The sequence below is a fragment of the Lampetra fluviatilis genome, chromosome 38 (genome assembly GCF_964198595.1).
Source record: "Lampetra fluviatilis chromosome 38, kcLamFluv1.1, whole genome shotgun sequence".
Classification (NCBI taxonomy): domain Eukaryota; kingdom Metazoa; phylum Chordata; class Hyperoartia; order Petromyzontiformes; family Petromyzontidae; genus Lampetra; species Lampetra fluviatilis.
The window spans coordinates 879,414-894,526 of NC_136312.1; the positions used below are offsets into that span (position 1 = coordinate 879,414).

At 46.3% G+C, this 15,113-nt stretch overlaps 1 protein-coding gene across 1 annotated transcript in view; it reads right to left on the reverse strand.

Moving 5' to 3' along the window:
- LOC144945542 (keratocan-like) overlaps nt 1-15,113 on the reverse strand; it is a 33,056-nt gene that overhangs the window by 5,610 nt on the left and 12,333 nt on the right. Inside the window, exon 2 of the mRNA XM_078873999.1 lies at nt 3-1,057. Within this exon, the coding sequence (XP_078730125.1) occupies nt 3-1,050 (1,048 nt within the window). The 5' untranslated portion in view covers nt 1,051-1,057. The remainder of the gene's footprint in view (nt 1-2; nt 1,058-15,113) is intronic.

A 15,113-nucleotide genomic window follows, 5' to 3' on the forward strand; every position in this document is an offset into this window, starting at 1 on the left:
ACCTTTGATGTGGTTGTGGTCGAGGTGGAGGTGCTCGAGGCGCGGGGTGAAGAGGGGCACGCGCGTCAGCCCGTTGTGTCCCAGCGAGAGCTCGAGCAGCGTGGAGATGTTGAAGATGCTCCTAGGCAGGCCCGAGTCGGTGAGCTTGTTAAAGGTGAGGCGGATGGAGAAGATGTGATCGAGTTTGTCGAAGTAGCTCTCGGGGATCTCGGCGATGGAGTTCCTTTCCAGGAAGAGCTGGTAGAGTCCCCGGGGCAGCTGCGGTGGCATCTTGGTGATCTTGTTCTTGTAGAGGTTCAGCTGGATGAGACCCTTCAGGCCGCGGAAGATCTCGCCCGAGAGGGCGCCGTCCTCGATCTGGTTGGAGCTCAGGTCGAGGAGGAGGAGGTTCGGGAGCTTGTTGAAGGCGGCACCGGGCAGCCGCGCGATGCGGTTGTGCGCCAGCTTTAGCTGCTGCAGGCTGCTGGGGAGCGGGAAGGGCAGCTCCTTCAGGTCGTTGTGTTCCATGTAGAGGTGCAGCAGGTTCTTCATCTTGGAGAAGACGTTCTTGGCCACCTTGTTGTTGGCGATCTTGTTGCGGTTCAGGTTGAGCCACCGCAGTTCGCTGGCGTTCTGGAAAGGCTCCAGGGGTACCGCCGAGATGCGGTTGTGCTGCAGGTAGAGGTGCTGCGTGCGGTTCGGGAGGCCGGGCACGGCGCTCAGCCTCCGGCTCTCGCAGTTCAGTGCCGTCGAGAAGTCTGGCGAGCAGAAACACTCGCGGGGGCAGTCCGAGTAGAACTGCGGCCCGAAGTAGAGCAGAGGGCCCGCTCCCACGTCCTCCTCCTCCTCCTCTGCTTGCTGCTGCTGCTTCTGCTGCTGTTCTTGCTGCTGCTTCTGCTGCTGCTTCTGCTGCTGTTGTTTCTGCTGCTGCTGTTGGGCTTTCTTGGCGGGACCGGTCCGCGGGCGAGGGGTCCGCTGAGCCCCGCACAGCAGAGACGGGAGGAGCACCACAAGCAGCAGGAGGAGCAGCGGCAGCAGACGTGGCGTGCGGTGGTGGTGGCCGGGATTCATGGTGGCTCTGTGTGTGGGGGGAGTGTGAGCCACGGGGGGGGGGGGGGGGTGAGACACGGGGGGGGGGGGTACATTAGGTATCACACCCGCCAGGCGTCATTTCAGTCACAACCCATGGCACCGCCTGGGTCTGTTGCATGACCTGCCAGCAGCGAGGCTTCAACACTTCACATGGTTTCGAAGTGCACCTAGCCTGGCATAGGCACATTGATGACATCACCATCACTTAGTGGCGAATGTCGCCTGTTGGTATTGAGGGAGTAAGGGGGGAGTGGTGAGATAGCGGTTAGCGCGCTGGTTCTACACGTTCTGCAGATGTAGATGCCACTGGTTCTTCGTGTTTTGTAGATGTAGATGGCACTGGTTCTTCACGCTCTGCAGATGTAGATGCCACTGGTTATTCACGTTCTGCAAATGTAGATGCCACTGTTCCTCACGTTCCGCAGATGTAGATGCCACTGGTTCTTCACGTTCTATAGATGTGGATGCCACTGGTTCTTCATGTTCTGCAGATGTAGATGACACTGGTTCTTCATGTTCTGCAGACGTAGATGCCACTGGTTCTTCACGTTCTGCAGATGTAGATGCCACTGGTTCTTCACGTTCTGCAGATATAGATGCCACTAGTTCTTCACGTTATGTAGATGCCACTGGTTCTTAATGTTCTACAGATGTAGATGCTACTAGTTTTTCACGTTCTGTAGATGTAGATGCCACTGATTCTTCATGTTCTGCAGATGTAGATGCCACTGGTTCTTCATGTTCTGCAGATGTAGATGCCACTGGTTCTTCATGTTCTGCAGATGTACATGCCACTGGTTCTTCATGTTCTACAGATGTAGATGCCACTGGTTCTTCACGTTCTGCATATGTAGATGCCACTGGTTCTTCATGTTCTGCATATGTAGATGCTACTGGTTCTTCACGTTCTGCAGATGCAGATGCCACTGGTTCTTCACGTTCTGCAGATGTAGATGACACTGGTTCTTCATGTTCTGCATATGTAAATGCCACTGGTTCTGCACGTTCTGCAGATGTAGATGCCTTTGGTTCTTCACGTTCTGCAGATCTAGATGCCACTGGTTATTCACGTTCTGCAGATGTAGATGCCACTAGTTCTTTACGGTCTGTAGATGTAGATGCCACTGGTTCTTCACGTTCTGCAGATGTAGATGCCACTGGTTCTTCATGTTCTGCAGACGTAGATGCCACTGGTTCTTCATGTTCTGCAGACGTAGATGCCACTGGTTCTTCACGTTCTGCAGATGTAGATGCCACTGGTTCTTCACGTTCTGCAGATATAGATGCCACTAGTTCTTCACGTTATGTAGATGTAGATGCCACTGGTTCTTCATGTTCTGCAGATGTAGATGCTACTAGTTCTTAACGTTCTGTAGATGTAGATGCCACTGGTTCTTCATGTTCTGCAGATGTAGATGCCTTTGGTTCTTCACGTTCTGCAGATCTAGATGCCACTGGTTATTCATGTTCTACAGATGTAGATGCCACTGGTTCTTCACGTTCTGCATATGTAGATGCCACTAGTTCTTTACGGTCTGTAGATGTAGATGGCACTGGTTCTTCACGCTCTGCAGATGTAGATGCCACTGGTTATTCACGTTCTGCAGATGTAGATGCCACTAGTTCTTTACGGTCTGTAGATGTAGATGGCACTGGTTCTTCACGCTCTGCAGATGTAGATGCCACTGGTTATTCACGTTCTGCAAATGTAGATGCCACTGTTCCTCACGTTCCGCAGATGTAGATGCCACTGGTTCTTCACGTTCTATAGATGTGGATGCCACTGGTTCTTCATGTTCTGCAGATGTAGATGACACTGGTTCTTCATGTTCTGCAGACGTAGATGCCACTGGTTCTTCACGTTCTGCAGATGTAGATGCCACTGGTTCTTCACGTTCTGCAGATATAGATGCCACTAGTTCTTCACGTTATGTAGATGCCACTGGTTCTTAATGTTCTACAGATGTAGATGCTACTAGTTTTTCACGTTCTGTAGATGTAGATGCCACTGATTCTTCATGTTCTGCAGATGTAGATGCCACTGGTTCTTCATGTTCTGCAGATGTAGATGCCACTGGTTCTTCATGTTCTGCAGATGTACATGCCACTGGTTCTTCATGTTCTACAGATGTAGATGCCACTGGTTCTTCACGTTCTGCATATGTAGATGCCACTGGTTCTTCATGTTCTGCATATGTAGATGCTACTGGTTCTTCACGTTCTGCAGATGCAGATGCCACTGGTTCTTCACGTTCTGCAGATGTAGATGACACTGGTTCTTCATGTTCTGCATATGTAAATGCCACTGGTTCTGCACGTTCTGCAGATGTAGATGCCTTTGGTTCTTCACGTTCTGCAGATCTAGATGCCACTGGTTATTCACGTTCTGCAGATGTAGATGCCACTAGTTCTTTACGGACTGTAGATGTAGATGCCACTGGTTCTTCACGTTCTGCAGATGTAGATGCCACTGGTTCTTCATGTTCTGCAGACGTAGATGCCACTGGTTCTTCATGTTCTGCAGACGTAGATGCCACTGGTTCTTCACGTTCTGCAGATGTAGATGCCACTGGTTCTTCACGTTCTGCAGATATAGATGCCACTAGTTCTTCACGTTATGTAGATGTAGATGCCACTGGTTCTTCATGTTCTGCAGATGTAGATGCTACTAGTTCTTAACGTTCTGTAGATGTAGATGCCACTGGTTCTTCATGTTCTGCAGATGTAGATGCCTTTGGTTCTTCACGTTCTGCAGATCTAGATGCCACTGGTTATTCACATTCTGCAGATGTAGATGCCACTAGTTCTTTACGGTCTGTAGATGTAGATGCCACTGGTTCTTCACGTTCTGCAGATGTAGATGCCACTGGTTCTTCATGTTCTGCAGACGTAGATGCCACTGGTTCTTCACGTTCTGCAGATATAGATGCCACTAGTTCTTCACGTTATGTAGATGTAGATGCCACTGGTTCTTCATGTTCTGCAGATGTAGATGCTACCAGTTCTTCACGTTATGTAGATGTAGATGCCACTGGTTCTTCATGTTCTGCAGATGTAGATGCCACTGGTTCTCCATGTTCTGCAGATGTACATGCCACTGGTTCTTCATGTTCTGCAGATGTACATGCCACTGGTTATTCACGTTCTGCAGATGTAGATGCCACTAGTTTTTTACGGTCTGTAGATGTAGATGCCACTGGTTCTTCACGTTCTGCAGATGTAGATGCCACTGGTTCTTCATGTTCTGCAGACGTAGATGCCACTGGTTCTTCACGTTCTGCAGATGTAGATGCCACTGGTTCTTCACGTTCTGCAGATATAGATGCCACTAGTTCTTCACGTTATGTAGATGTAGATGCCACTGGTTCTTCATGTTCTGCAGATGTAGATGCTACTAGTTCTTCACGTTCTGTAGATGTAGATGCCACTGGTTCTCCATGTTCTGCAGATGTAGATGCCACTGGTTCTTCATGTTCTGCAGATGTACATGCCACTGGTTCTTCATGTTTTGCAGATGTAGATGCCACTGGTTCTTCACGTTCTGCATATGTAGATGCCACTGGTTCTTCATGTTCTGCATATGTAGATGCTACTGGTTCTTCACGTTCTGCAGATGCAGATGCCACTGGTTCTTCACGTTCTGCAGATGTAGATGACACTGGTTCTTCATGTTCTGCAGATGTAAATGCCACTGGTTCTGCACGTTCTGCAGATGTAGATGCCTTTGGTTCTTCACGTTCTGCAGATGTAGATGCCACTGGTTACTCACTTTCTGCAGATGTAGATTCCACTAGTTCTTTACGGTCTGTAGATGTAGTTGCCACTGGTTCTTCACGTTCTGCAGATGTAGATGCCACTGGTTCTTCATGTTCTGCAGATGTAGATGCCACTGGTTCTTCATCTTCTGCAGACGTAGATGCCACTGGTTCTTCACGTTCTGCAGATATAGATGCCACTAGTTCTTCACGTTCTTTACATGTAGATGCCACTGGTTCTTCATGTTCTGCAGATGTAGATGTCACTGGTTCTTCATGTTCTGTAGATGTAGATGCCACTGGTTCTTCATGTTCTGCAGATGTACATGCCACTGGTTCTTCATGTTCTGCAGATGTAGATGCCACTGGTTCTTCACGTTCTGCATATGTAGATGCCACTGGTTCTTCATGTTCTGCATATGTAGATGCTACTGGTTCTTCACGTTCTGCAGATGCAGATGCCACTGGTTCTTCATGTTCTGCATATGTAGATGCTACTGGTTCTTCACGTTCTGCAGATGCAGATGCCACTGGTTATTCACGTTCTGCAGATGTAGATGCCACTAGTTCTTCACGTTCTGTAGATGTAGATGCCACTGGTTCTTCACGTTCTGCAGATGTAGATGCCACTGGTTCTTCATGTTCTGCAGATGTAGATGCCACTGGTTCTATCACGTTCTGCACATGTAGATGCCACTGGTTCTTCACGTTCTGCATATATAGATGCCACTAGTTCTTCACGTTATGTAGATGTAGATGCCACTGGTTCTTCATGTTCTGCAGATGTAGATGCTACTGGTTCTCCACGTTCTGCAGATGTAGATGCCTTTGGTTCTTCACGTTTTGCAGATGTAGATTCCACTGGGTTTTCATGTTCTGCAGATGTACATGCCACTGGTTCTTCATGTTCTGCATATGTAGATGCCACTGGTTCTTCATGTTCTGCAGATGTACATGCCACTAGTTCTTCATGTTCTGCAGATGTAGATGCCACTGTTCTTCACGTTCTGCAGATGCCACTGGTTCTTCACTTTCTGCAGATGTAGATGCCATTGGTTCTTCATGTTCTGCAGATGTAGATGCCACTGGTTTTTCACGTTCTGCAGATGTAGATGCCACTGGTTCTTCATGTTCTGCATATATAGATGCCACTGGTTCTTCATGTTCTGCAGATGTACATGCCACTGGTTCTTCATGTTCTGCAGATGCAGATGCCACTGGTTCTTCATGTTCTGCAGATGTAGATGCTACTAGTTCTTCACGTTCTGTAGATGTAGATGCCACTGGTTCTTCATGTTCTGCAGATGTAGATGCCACTGGTTCTTCATGTTCTGCAGATGTACATGCCACGGGTTCTTCACGTTCTGCAGATGCAGATGCCACTGGTTCTTCACGTTCTGCAGCTGTAGATGACACTGGTTCTTCATGTTCTGCAGATGTAAATGCCACTGGTTCTGCACGTTCTGCAGATGTAGATGCCACTGGTTCTTCATGTTCTGCAGATGTAGATGCCACTGGTTCTTCACGTTCTGCACATGTAGATGCCACTGGTTATTCACGTTCTGCAGATATAGATGCCACTAGTTCTTCACGTTCTGTAGATGTAGATGCCACTTGTTTTTCACGTTCTGCAGATGTAGATGCCACTGGTTCTTCATGTTCTGCAGATGTAGATGCCACTGGTTCTTCACGTTCTGCACATGTAGATGCCACTGGTTCTTCACGTTCTGCAGATATAGATGCCACTAGTTCTTCACGTTATGTAGATGTAGATGCCACTGGTTCTTCATGTTCTGCAGATGTAGATGCTACTAGTTCTTCACGTTCTGTAGATGTAGATGCCACTGGTTCTTCATGTTCTGCAGATGTAGATGCTACTAGTTCTTCACGTTCTGTAGATGTAGATGCCACTGGTTCTTCATGTTCTGCAGATGTACATGCCATTGGTTCTTCATGTTCTGCAGATGTAGATGCTACTAGTTCTTCACGTTCTGTAGATGTAGATTCCGCTGGTTCTTCATGTTCTGCAGATGTACATGCCATTGGTTCTTCATGTTCTGCAGATGTAGATGCCACTGGTTCTTCATGTTCTGCATATGTAGATGCTACTGGTTCTTCACGTTCTGCAGATGCAGATGCCACTGGTTCTTCACGTTCTGCAGATGTAGATGACACTGGTTCTTCGTGTTCTGCAGATGTAAATGCTATTGGTTCTGCACGTTCTGCAGATGTAGATGCCACTGGTTCTTCACGTTCTGTAGATGTAGATGCCACTGGTTCTTCATGTTCTGCAGATGTAGATGCCACTGGTTTTTCACGTTGTGCAGATGTAGATGCCACTGGTTCTTCATGTTCTGCATATGTAGATGCCACTGGTTCTTCATGTTCTGCAGATGTACATGCCACTGGTTCTTCATGTTCTGCAGATGTAGATGCCACTGTTCTTCACGTTCTGCAGATGCCACTGGTTCTTCACGTTCTGCAGCTGTAGATGACACTGGTTCTTCATGTTCTGCAGATGTAAATGCCACTGGTTCTGCACGTTCTGCTGATGTAGATGCCTTTGGGTTTTCACGTTCTGCAGATGTAGATGCCATTGGTTCTTCATGTTCTGCAGATGTAGATGCCACTGGTTTTTCACGTTCTGCATATATAGATGCCACTGGTTCTTCATGTTCTGAAGATGTACAAGCCACTGGTTCTTCATGTTCTGCAGATGTGGACGCCACAGTTCTTCACGTTCTGCAGATGCAGATGCCACTGGTTCTTCACGTTCTGCAGATGTAGATGACACTCGTTCTTAATGTTCTGCAGATGTAAATGCCACTGGTTCTTCACGTTCTACAGATGTAGATGCCATTGGTTCTTCACGTTTTGCGGATGTATATAACACTGGTTCTTCACGTTCTACAGATGTAGATGCCACTGGTTCTTTATATTCTGCAGCTATAGATGCCACTGGTTCTTCATGTTCTGCAGATGTACATGCCACTGGTTCTTCATGTTCTGCAGATGTAGATGCCACTGTTCTTCACGTTCTGCAGATGCAGATGCCACTGGTTCTTCATGTTCTGCAGATGTAGATGCTACTAGTTCTTCACGTTCTGTAGATGTAGATGCCACTGGTTCTTCATGTTCTGCAGATGTAGATGCCACTGGTTCTTCATGTTCTGCAGATGTACATGCCACTGGTTCTTCATGTTCTGCAGATGTAGATGCCACTGGTTCTTCACGTTCTGCATAAGTAGATGCCACTGGTTATTCATGTTCTGCATATGTAGATGCTACTGGTTCTTCATGTTCTGCAGATGCAGATGCCACTGGTTCTTCACGTTCTGCAGCTGTAGATGACACTGGTTCTTCATGTTCTGCAGATGTAGATGCCACTGGTTCTTCACGTTCTGCACATGTAGATGCCACTGGTTCTTCACGTTCTGCAGATATAGATGCCACTGTTCTTCACGTTCTGCAGATGCCACTGGTTCTTCACTTTCTGCAGATGTAGATGACACTGGTTTTTCACGTTCTGCAGATGTAGATGCCATTGATTCTTCATGTTCTGCAGATGTAGATGCTACTAGTTCTTCACGTTCTGTAGATGTAGATGCCACTGGTTCTTCATGTTCTGCAGATGCACATGCCACTGGTTCTTCATGTTCTGCAGATGTAGATGCCACTGGTTCTTCACGTTCTGCATAAGTAGATGCCACTGGTTATTCATGTTCTTCATATGTAGATGCTACTGGTTCTTCACGTTCTGCAGATGTAGATGCCACTGGTTCTTCACGTTCTGCACATGTAGATGACACTGGTTCTTCATGTTCTGCAGATGTAGATGCCACTGGTTCTTCATGTTCTGCAGATGTACATGCCACGGGTTCTTCATGTTCTGCAGATGTAGATGCCACTGGTTCTTCACGTTCTGCATAAGTAAATGCCACTGGTTCTTCATGTTCTGCATATGTAGATGCTACTGGTTCTTCACGTTCTGCAGATGCAGATGCCACTGGTTCTTCACGTTCTGCAGCTGTAGATGACACTGGTTCTTCATGTTCTGCAGATGTAAATGCCACTGGTTCTGCACGTTCTGCAGATGTAGATGCCACTGGTTCTTCATGTTCTGCAGATGTAGATGCCACTGGTTCTTCACGTTCTGCACATGTAGATGCCACTGGTTATTCACGTTCTGCAGATATAGATGCCACTAGTTCTTCACGTTCTGTAGATGTAGATGCCACTGGTTCTTCACGTTCTGCAGATGTAGATGCCACTGGTTCTTCACGTTCTGCAGATGTAGATGCCACTGGTTCTTTACGTTCTGCACATGTAGATGCTACTGGTTCTTCACGTTCTGCAGATATAGATGCCACTAGTTCTTCACGTTATGTAGATGTAGATGCCACTGGTTCTTCATGTTCTGCAGATGTAGATGCTACTAGTTCTTCACGTTCTGTAGATGTAGATGTCACTGGTTCTTCATGTTCTGCAGATGTAGATTCCACTGGTTCTTCATGTTCTGCAGATGTACATGCCATTGGTTCTTCATGTTCTACAGATGTAGATGACACTGGTTCTTCATGTTCTGCAGATGTAGATGCCACTGGTTCTTCATGTTCTGCAGATGTACATGCCACTGGTTCTTCATGTTCTGCAGATGTAGATGCCACTGTTCTTCACGTTCTGCAGATGCCACTGGTTCTTCACTTTCTGCAGATGTAGATGACACTGGTTCTTCATGTTTTGCAGATGTAAATGCCACTGGTTCTTCATGTTCTGCAGATGTAAATGCCACTGGTTCTGCACGTTCTGCAGATGTAGATGCCTTTGGTTTTTCACGTTCTGCAGATGTAGATGCCATTGGTTCTTCATGTTCTGCAGATGTAGATGCCACTGGTTTTTCACGTTCTGCATATATAGATGCCACTGGTTCTTCATGTTCTGCAGATGTACATGCCACTGGTTCTTCATGTTCTGCAGATGTAGACGCCACTGTTCTTCACGTTCTGCAGATGCAGATGCCACTGGTTCTTCACGTTCTGCAGATGTAGATGACACTCGTTCTTAATGTTCTGCAGATGTAAATGCCACTGGTTCTTCACGTTCTACAGATGTAGATGCCATTGGTTCTTCACGTTTTGCGGATGTATATAACACTGGTTCTTCATGTTCTGCAGATGTACATGCCACTGGTTCTTCATGTTCTGCAGATGTAGATGCCTCTGTTCTTCACGTTCTGCAGATGCAGATGCCACTGGTTCTTCATGTTCTGCAGATGTAGATGCTACTAGTTCTTCACGTTCTGTAGATGTAGATGCCACTGGTTCTTCATGTTCTGCAGATGTAGATGCCACTGGTTCTTCATGTTCTGCAGATGTACATGCCACTGGTTCTTCATGTTCTGCAGATGTAGATGTCACTGGTTCTTCACGTTCTGCATAAGTAGATGCCACTGGTTCTTCATGTTCTGCAGATGTGGATGCCACTGGTTCTTCACGTTCTGCACATGTAGATGCCACTGGTTCTTCGCGTTCTGCAGATATAGATGCCACTGTTCTTCACGTTCTGCAGATGCCACTGGTTCTTCACTTTCTGCAGATGTAGATGACACTGGTTCTTCATGTTTTGCAGATGTAAATGCCACTGGTTCTTCATGTTCTGCAGATGTAAATGCCACTGGTTCTGCACGTTCTGCAGATATAGATGCCTTTGGTTTTTCATGTTCTGCATATGTAGATGCTACTGGTTCTTCACGTTCTGCAGATGCAGATGCCACTGGTTCTTCACGTTCTGCAGATGTAGATGACACTGGTTCTTCATGTTCTGCAGATGTAAATGCCACTGGTTCTGCACGTTCTGCAGATGTAGATGCCTTTGGTTCTTCACGTTCTGCAGATGTAGATGCCACTGGTTACTCACTTTCTGCAGATGTAGATTCCACTAGTTCTTTACGGTCTGTAGATGTAGTTGCCACTGGTTCTTCACGTTCTGCAGATGTAGATGCCACTGGTTCTTCACGTTCTGCATAAGTAGATGCCACTGGTTATTCATGTTCTGCATATGTAGATGCTACTGGTTCTTCACGTTCTGCAGATGCAGATGCCACTGGTTCTTCACGTTCTGCAGCTGTAGATGACACTGGTTCTTCATGTTCTGCAGATATAGATGCCACTAGTTCTTCACGTTCTGTAGATGTAGATGCCACTGGTTCTTCACGTTCTGCAGATGTAGATGACACTCGTTCTTAATGTTCTGCAGATGTAAATGCCACTGGTTCTTCACGTTCTACAGATGTAGATGCCATTGGTTCTTCACGTTTTGCGGATGTATATAACACTGGTTCTTCATGTTCTGCAGATGTACATGCCACTGGTTCTTCATGTTCTGCAGATGTAGATGCCACTGTTCTTCACGTTCTGCAGATGCAGATGCCACTGGTTCTTCATGTTCTGCAGATGTAGATGCTACTAGTTCTTCACGTTCTGTAGATGTAGATGCCACTGGTTCTTCATGTTCTGCAGATGTAGATGCCACCGGTTCTTCATGTTCTGCAGATGTACATGCCACTGGTTCTTCATGTTCTGCAGATGTAGATGCCACTGGTTCTTCATGTTCTGCATATGTAGATGCTACTGGTTCTTCACGTTCTGCAGATGCAGATGCCACTGGTTCTTGACGTTCTGCAGCTGTAGATGACACTGGTTCTTCATGTTCTGCAGGTGTAGATGCCACTGGTTCTTCATGTTCTGCAGATGTGGATGCCACTGGTTATTCACGTTCTGCAGATATAGATGCCACTAGTTCTTCACGTTCTGTAGATGTAGATGCCACTGGTTCTTCACGTTCTGCAGATGTAGATGCCACTGGTTCTTCATGTTCTGCAGATGTGGATGCCACTGGTTCTTCACGTTCTGCACATGTAGATGCCACTGGTTCTTCACGTTCTGCAGATATAGATGCCACTGTTCTTCACGTTCTGCAGATGCCACTGGTTCTTCACTTTCTGCAGATGTAGATGACACTGGTTCTTCATGTTTTGCAGATGTAAATGCCACTGGTTCTTCATGTTCTGCAGATGTAAATGCCACTGGTTCTGCACGTTCTGCAGATGTAGATGCCTTTGGTTTTTCACGTTCTGCAGATGTAGATACCATTGGTTCTTCATGTTCTGCAGATGTAGATGCTACTAGTTCTTCACGTTCTGTAGATGTAGATGCCACTGGTTCTTCATGTTCTGCAGATGTAGATGCCACTGGTTCTTCACGTTCTGCATAAGTAGATGCCACTGGTTATTCATGTTCTGCATATGTAGATGCTACTGGTTCTTCACGTTCTGCAGATGCAGATGCCACTGGTTCTTCACGTTCTGCAGATGTAGATGCCACTGGTTCTTCATGTTCTGCAGATGTAGATGCCACTGGTTCTTCATGTTCTGCAGATGTAGATGCCACTGGTTCTTCACATTCTGCACATGTAGATGCCACTGGTTATTCACGTTCCTCAGATATAGATGCCACTAGTTCTTCACGTTCTGTAGATGTAGATGCCACTGGTTCTTCGCGTTCTGCAGATGTAGATGCCACTGGTTCTTCATGTTCTGCAGATGTAGATGGCACTGGTTCTTCACGTTCTGCACATGTAGATGCCACTGGTTCTTCACGTTCTGCAGATATAGATGCCACTGTTCTTCACGTTCTGCAGATACCACTGGTTCTTCACTTTCTGCAGATGTAGATGACACTGGTTATTCATGTTTTGCAGATGTAAATGCCACTGGTTCTTCATGATCTGCAGATGTAGACGCCACTGTTGTTCACGTTCTGCAGATGCAGATGCCACTGGTTCTTCACGTTCTGCAGATGTAGATGACACTGGTTCTTAATGTTCTGCAGATGTAAATGCCGCTGGTTCTTCACGTTCTACAGATGTAGATGCCATTGGTTCTTCGCGTTTTGCGGATGTATATAACACTGGTTCTTCACGTTCTACAGATGTAGATGCCACTGGTTCTTTATATTCTGCAGCTATAGATGCCACTGGTTCTTCATGTTCTGCAGATGTACATGCCACTGGTTCTTCATGTTCTGCAGATGTAGATGCCACTGTTCTTCACGTTCTGCAGATGCAGATGCCACTGGTTCTTCATGTTCTGCAGATGTAGATGCTACTAGTTCTTCACGTTCTGTAGATGTAGATGCCACTGGTTCTTCATGTTCTGCAGATGTAGATGCCACTGGTTCTTCATGTTCTGCAGATGTACATGCCACTGGTTCTTCATGTTCTGCAGATGTAGATGCCACTGGTTCTTCACGTTCTGCATAAGTAGATGCCACTGGTTCTTCATGTTCTGCACATGTAGATGCTACTGGTTCTTCACGTTCTGCAGATGCAGATGCCATTGGTTCTTCACGTTGTGCAGCTGTAGATGACACTGGTTCTTCATGTTCTGCAGATGTAAATGCCACTGGTTCTGCACGTTCTGCAGATGTAGATGCCACTGGTTCTTCATGTTCTGCAGATGTAGATGCCACTGGTTCTTCACGTTCTGCACATGTAGATGCCACTGGTTATTCACGTTCTGCAGATATAGATGCCACTAGTTCTTCACGTTCTGTAGATGTAGATGCCACTGGTTCTTCACGTTCTGCAGATGTAGATGCCACTGGTTCTTCATGTTCTGCAGATGTAGATGCCACTGGTTCTTCACGTTCTGCACATGTAGATGCCACTGGTTCTTCACGTTCTGCAGATATAGATGCCACTAGTTCTTCACGTTATGTAGATGTAGATGCCACTGGTTCTTCATGTTCTGCAGATGTAGATGCTACTAGTTCTTCACGTTCTGTAGATGTAGATGCCACTGGTTCTTCATGTTCTGCAGATGTTGATGCCACTGGTTCTTCATGTTCTGCAGATGTACATGCCACTGGTTCTTCATGTTCTGCAGATGTAGATGCCACTGGTTCTTCATGTTCTGCATATGTAGATGCTACTGGTTCTTCACGTTCTGCAAATGCAGATGCCACTGGTTCTTCACGTTCTGCAGATGTAGATGACACTGGTTCTTCATGTTCTGCAGATGTAAATGCTACTGGTTCTGCACGTTCTGCAGATGTAGATGCCTTTGGTTCTTCACGTTTTGCAGATGTAGATGCCACTGGTTCTTCATGTTCTGCAGATGTAGATGCTACTAGTTCTTCACGTTCTGTAGATGTAGATGCCACTGGTTCTTCATGTTCTGCAGATGTAGATGCCACTGGTTCTTCATGTGTTGCAGATGTACATGCCACTGGTTCTTCATGTTCTGCAGATGTAGATGCCACTGGTTCTTCACGTTCTGCATAAGTAGATGCCACTGGTTCTTCATGTTCTGCATATGTAGATGCTACTGGTTCTTCACGTTCTGCAGATGCAGATGCCATTGGTTCTTCACGTTCTGCAGCTGTAGATGACACTGGTTCTTCATGTTCTGCAGATGTAAATGCCACTGGTTCTACACGTTCTGCAGATGTAGATGCCACTGGTTCTTCATGTTCTGCAGATGTAGATGCCACTGGTTCTTCACGTTCTGCACATGTAGATGCCACTGGTTATTCACGTTCTGCAGATATAGATGCCACTAGTTCTTCACGTTCTGTAGATGTAGATGCCACTGGTTCTTCACGTTCTGCAGATGTAGATGCCACTGGTTCTTCATGTTCTGCAGATGTAGATGCCACTGGTTTTTCACGTTCTGCAGATATAGATGCCACTAGTTCTTCACGTTATGTAGATGTAGATGCCACTGGTTCTTAATGTTCTGCAGATGTAGATGCTACTAGTTCTTCACGTTCTGTAGATGTAGATGCCACTGGTTCTTCATGTTCTGCAGATGTTGATGCCACTGGTTCTTCATGTTCTGCAGATGTACATGCCACTGGTTCTTCATGTTCTGCAGATGTAGATGCCACTGGTTCTTCATGTTCTGCATATGTAGATGCTACTGGTTCTTCACGTTCTGCAGATGCAGATGCCATTGGTTCTTCACGTTCTGCAGATGTAGATGACACTGGTTCTTCATGTTCTGCACATGTAAATGCTACTGGTTCTGCACGTTCTGCAGATGTAGATGCCTTTGGTTCTTCACGTTTTGCAGATGTAGATGCCACTGGTTCTTCACGTTCTGCAGATGTAGATGCCACTGGTTCTTCATGTTCTGCAGATGTAGATTCCACTATTTTTTCACGTTCTGCAGATGTAGATGCCACTGGTTCTTCATGTTCTGCATACGTAGATGCCACTGGTTCTTCA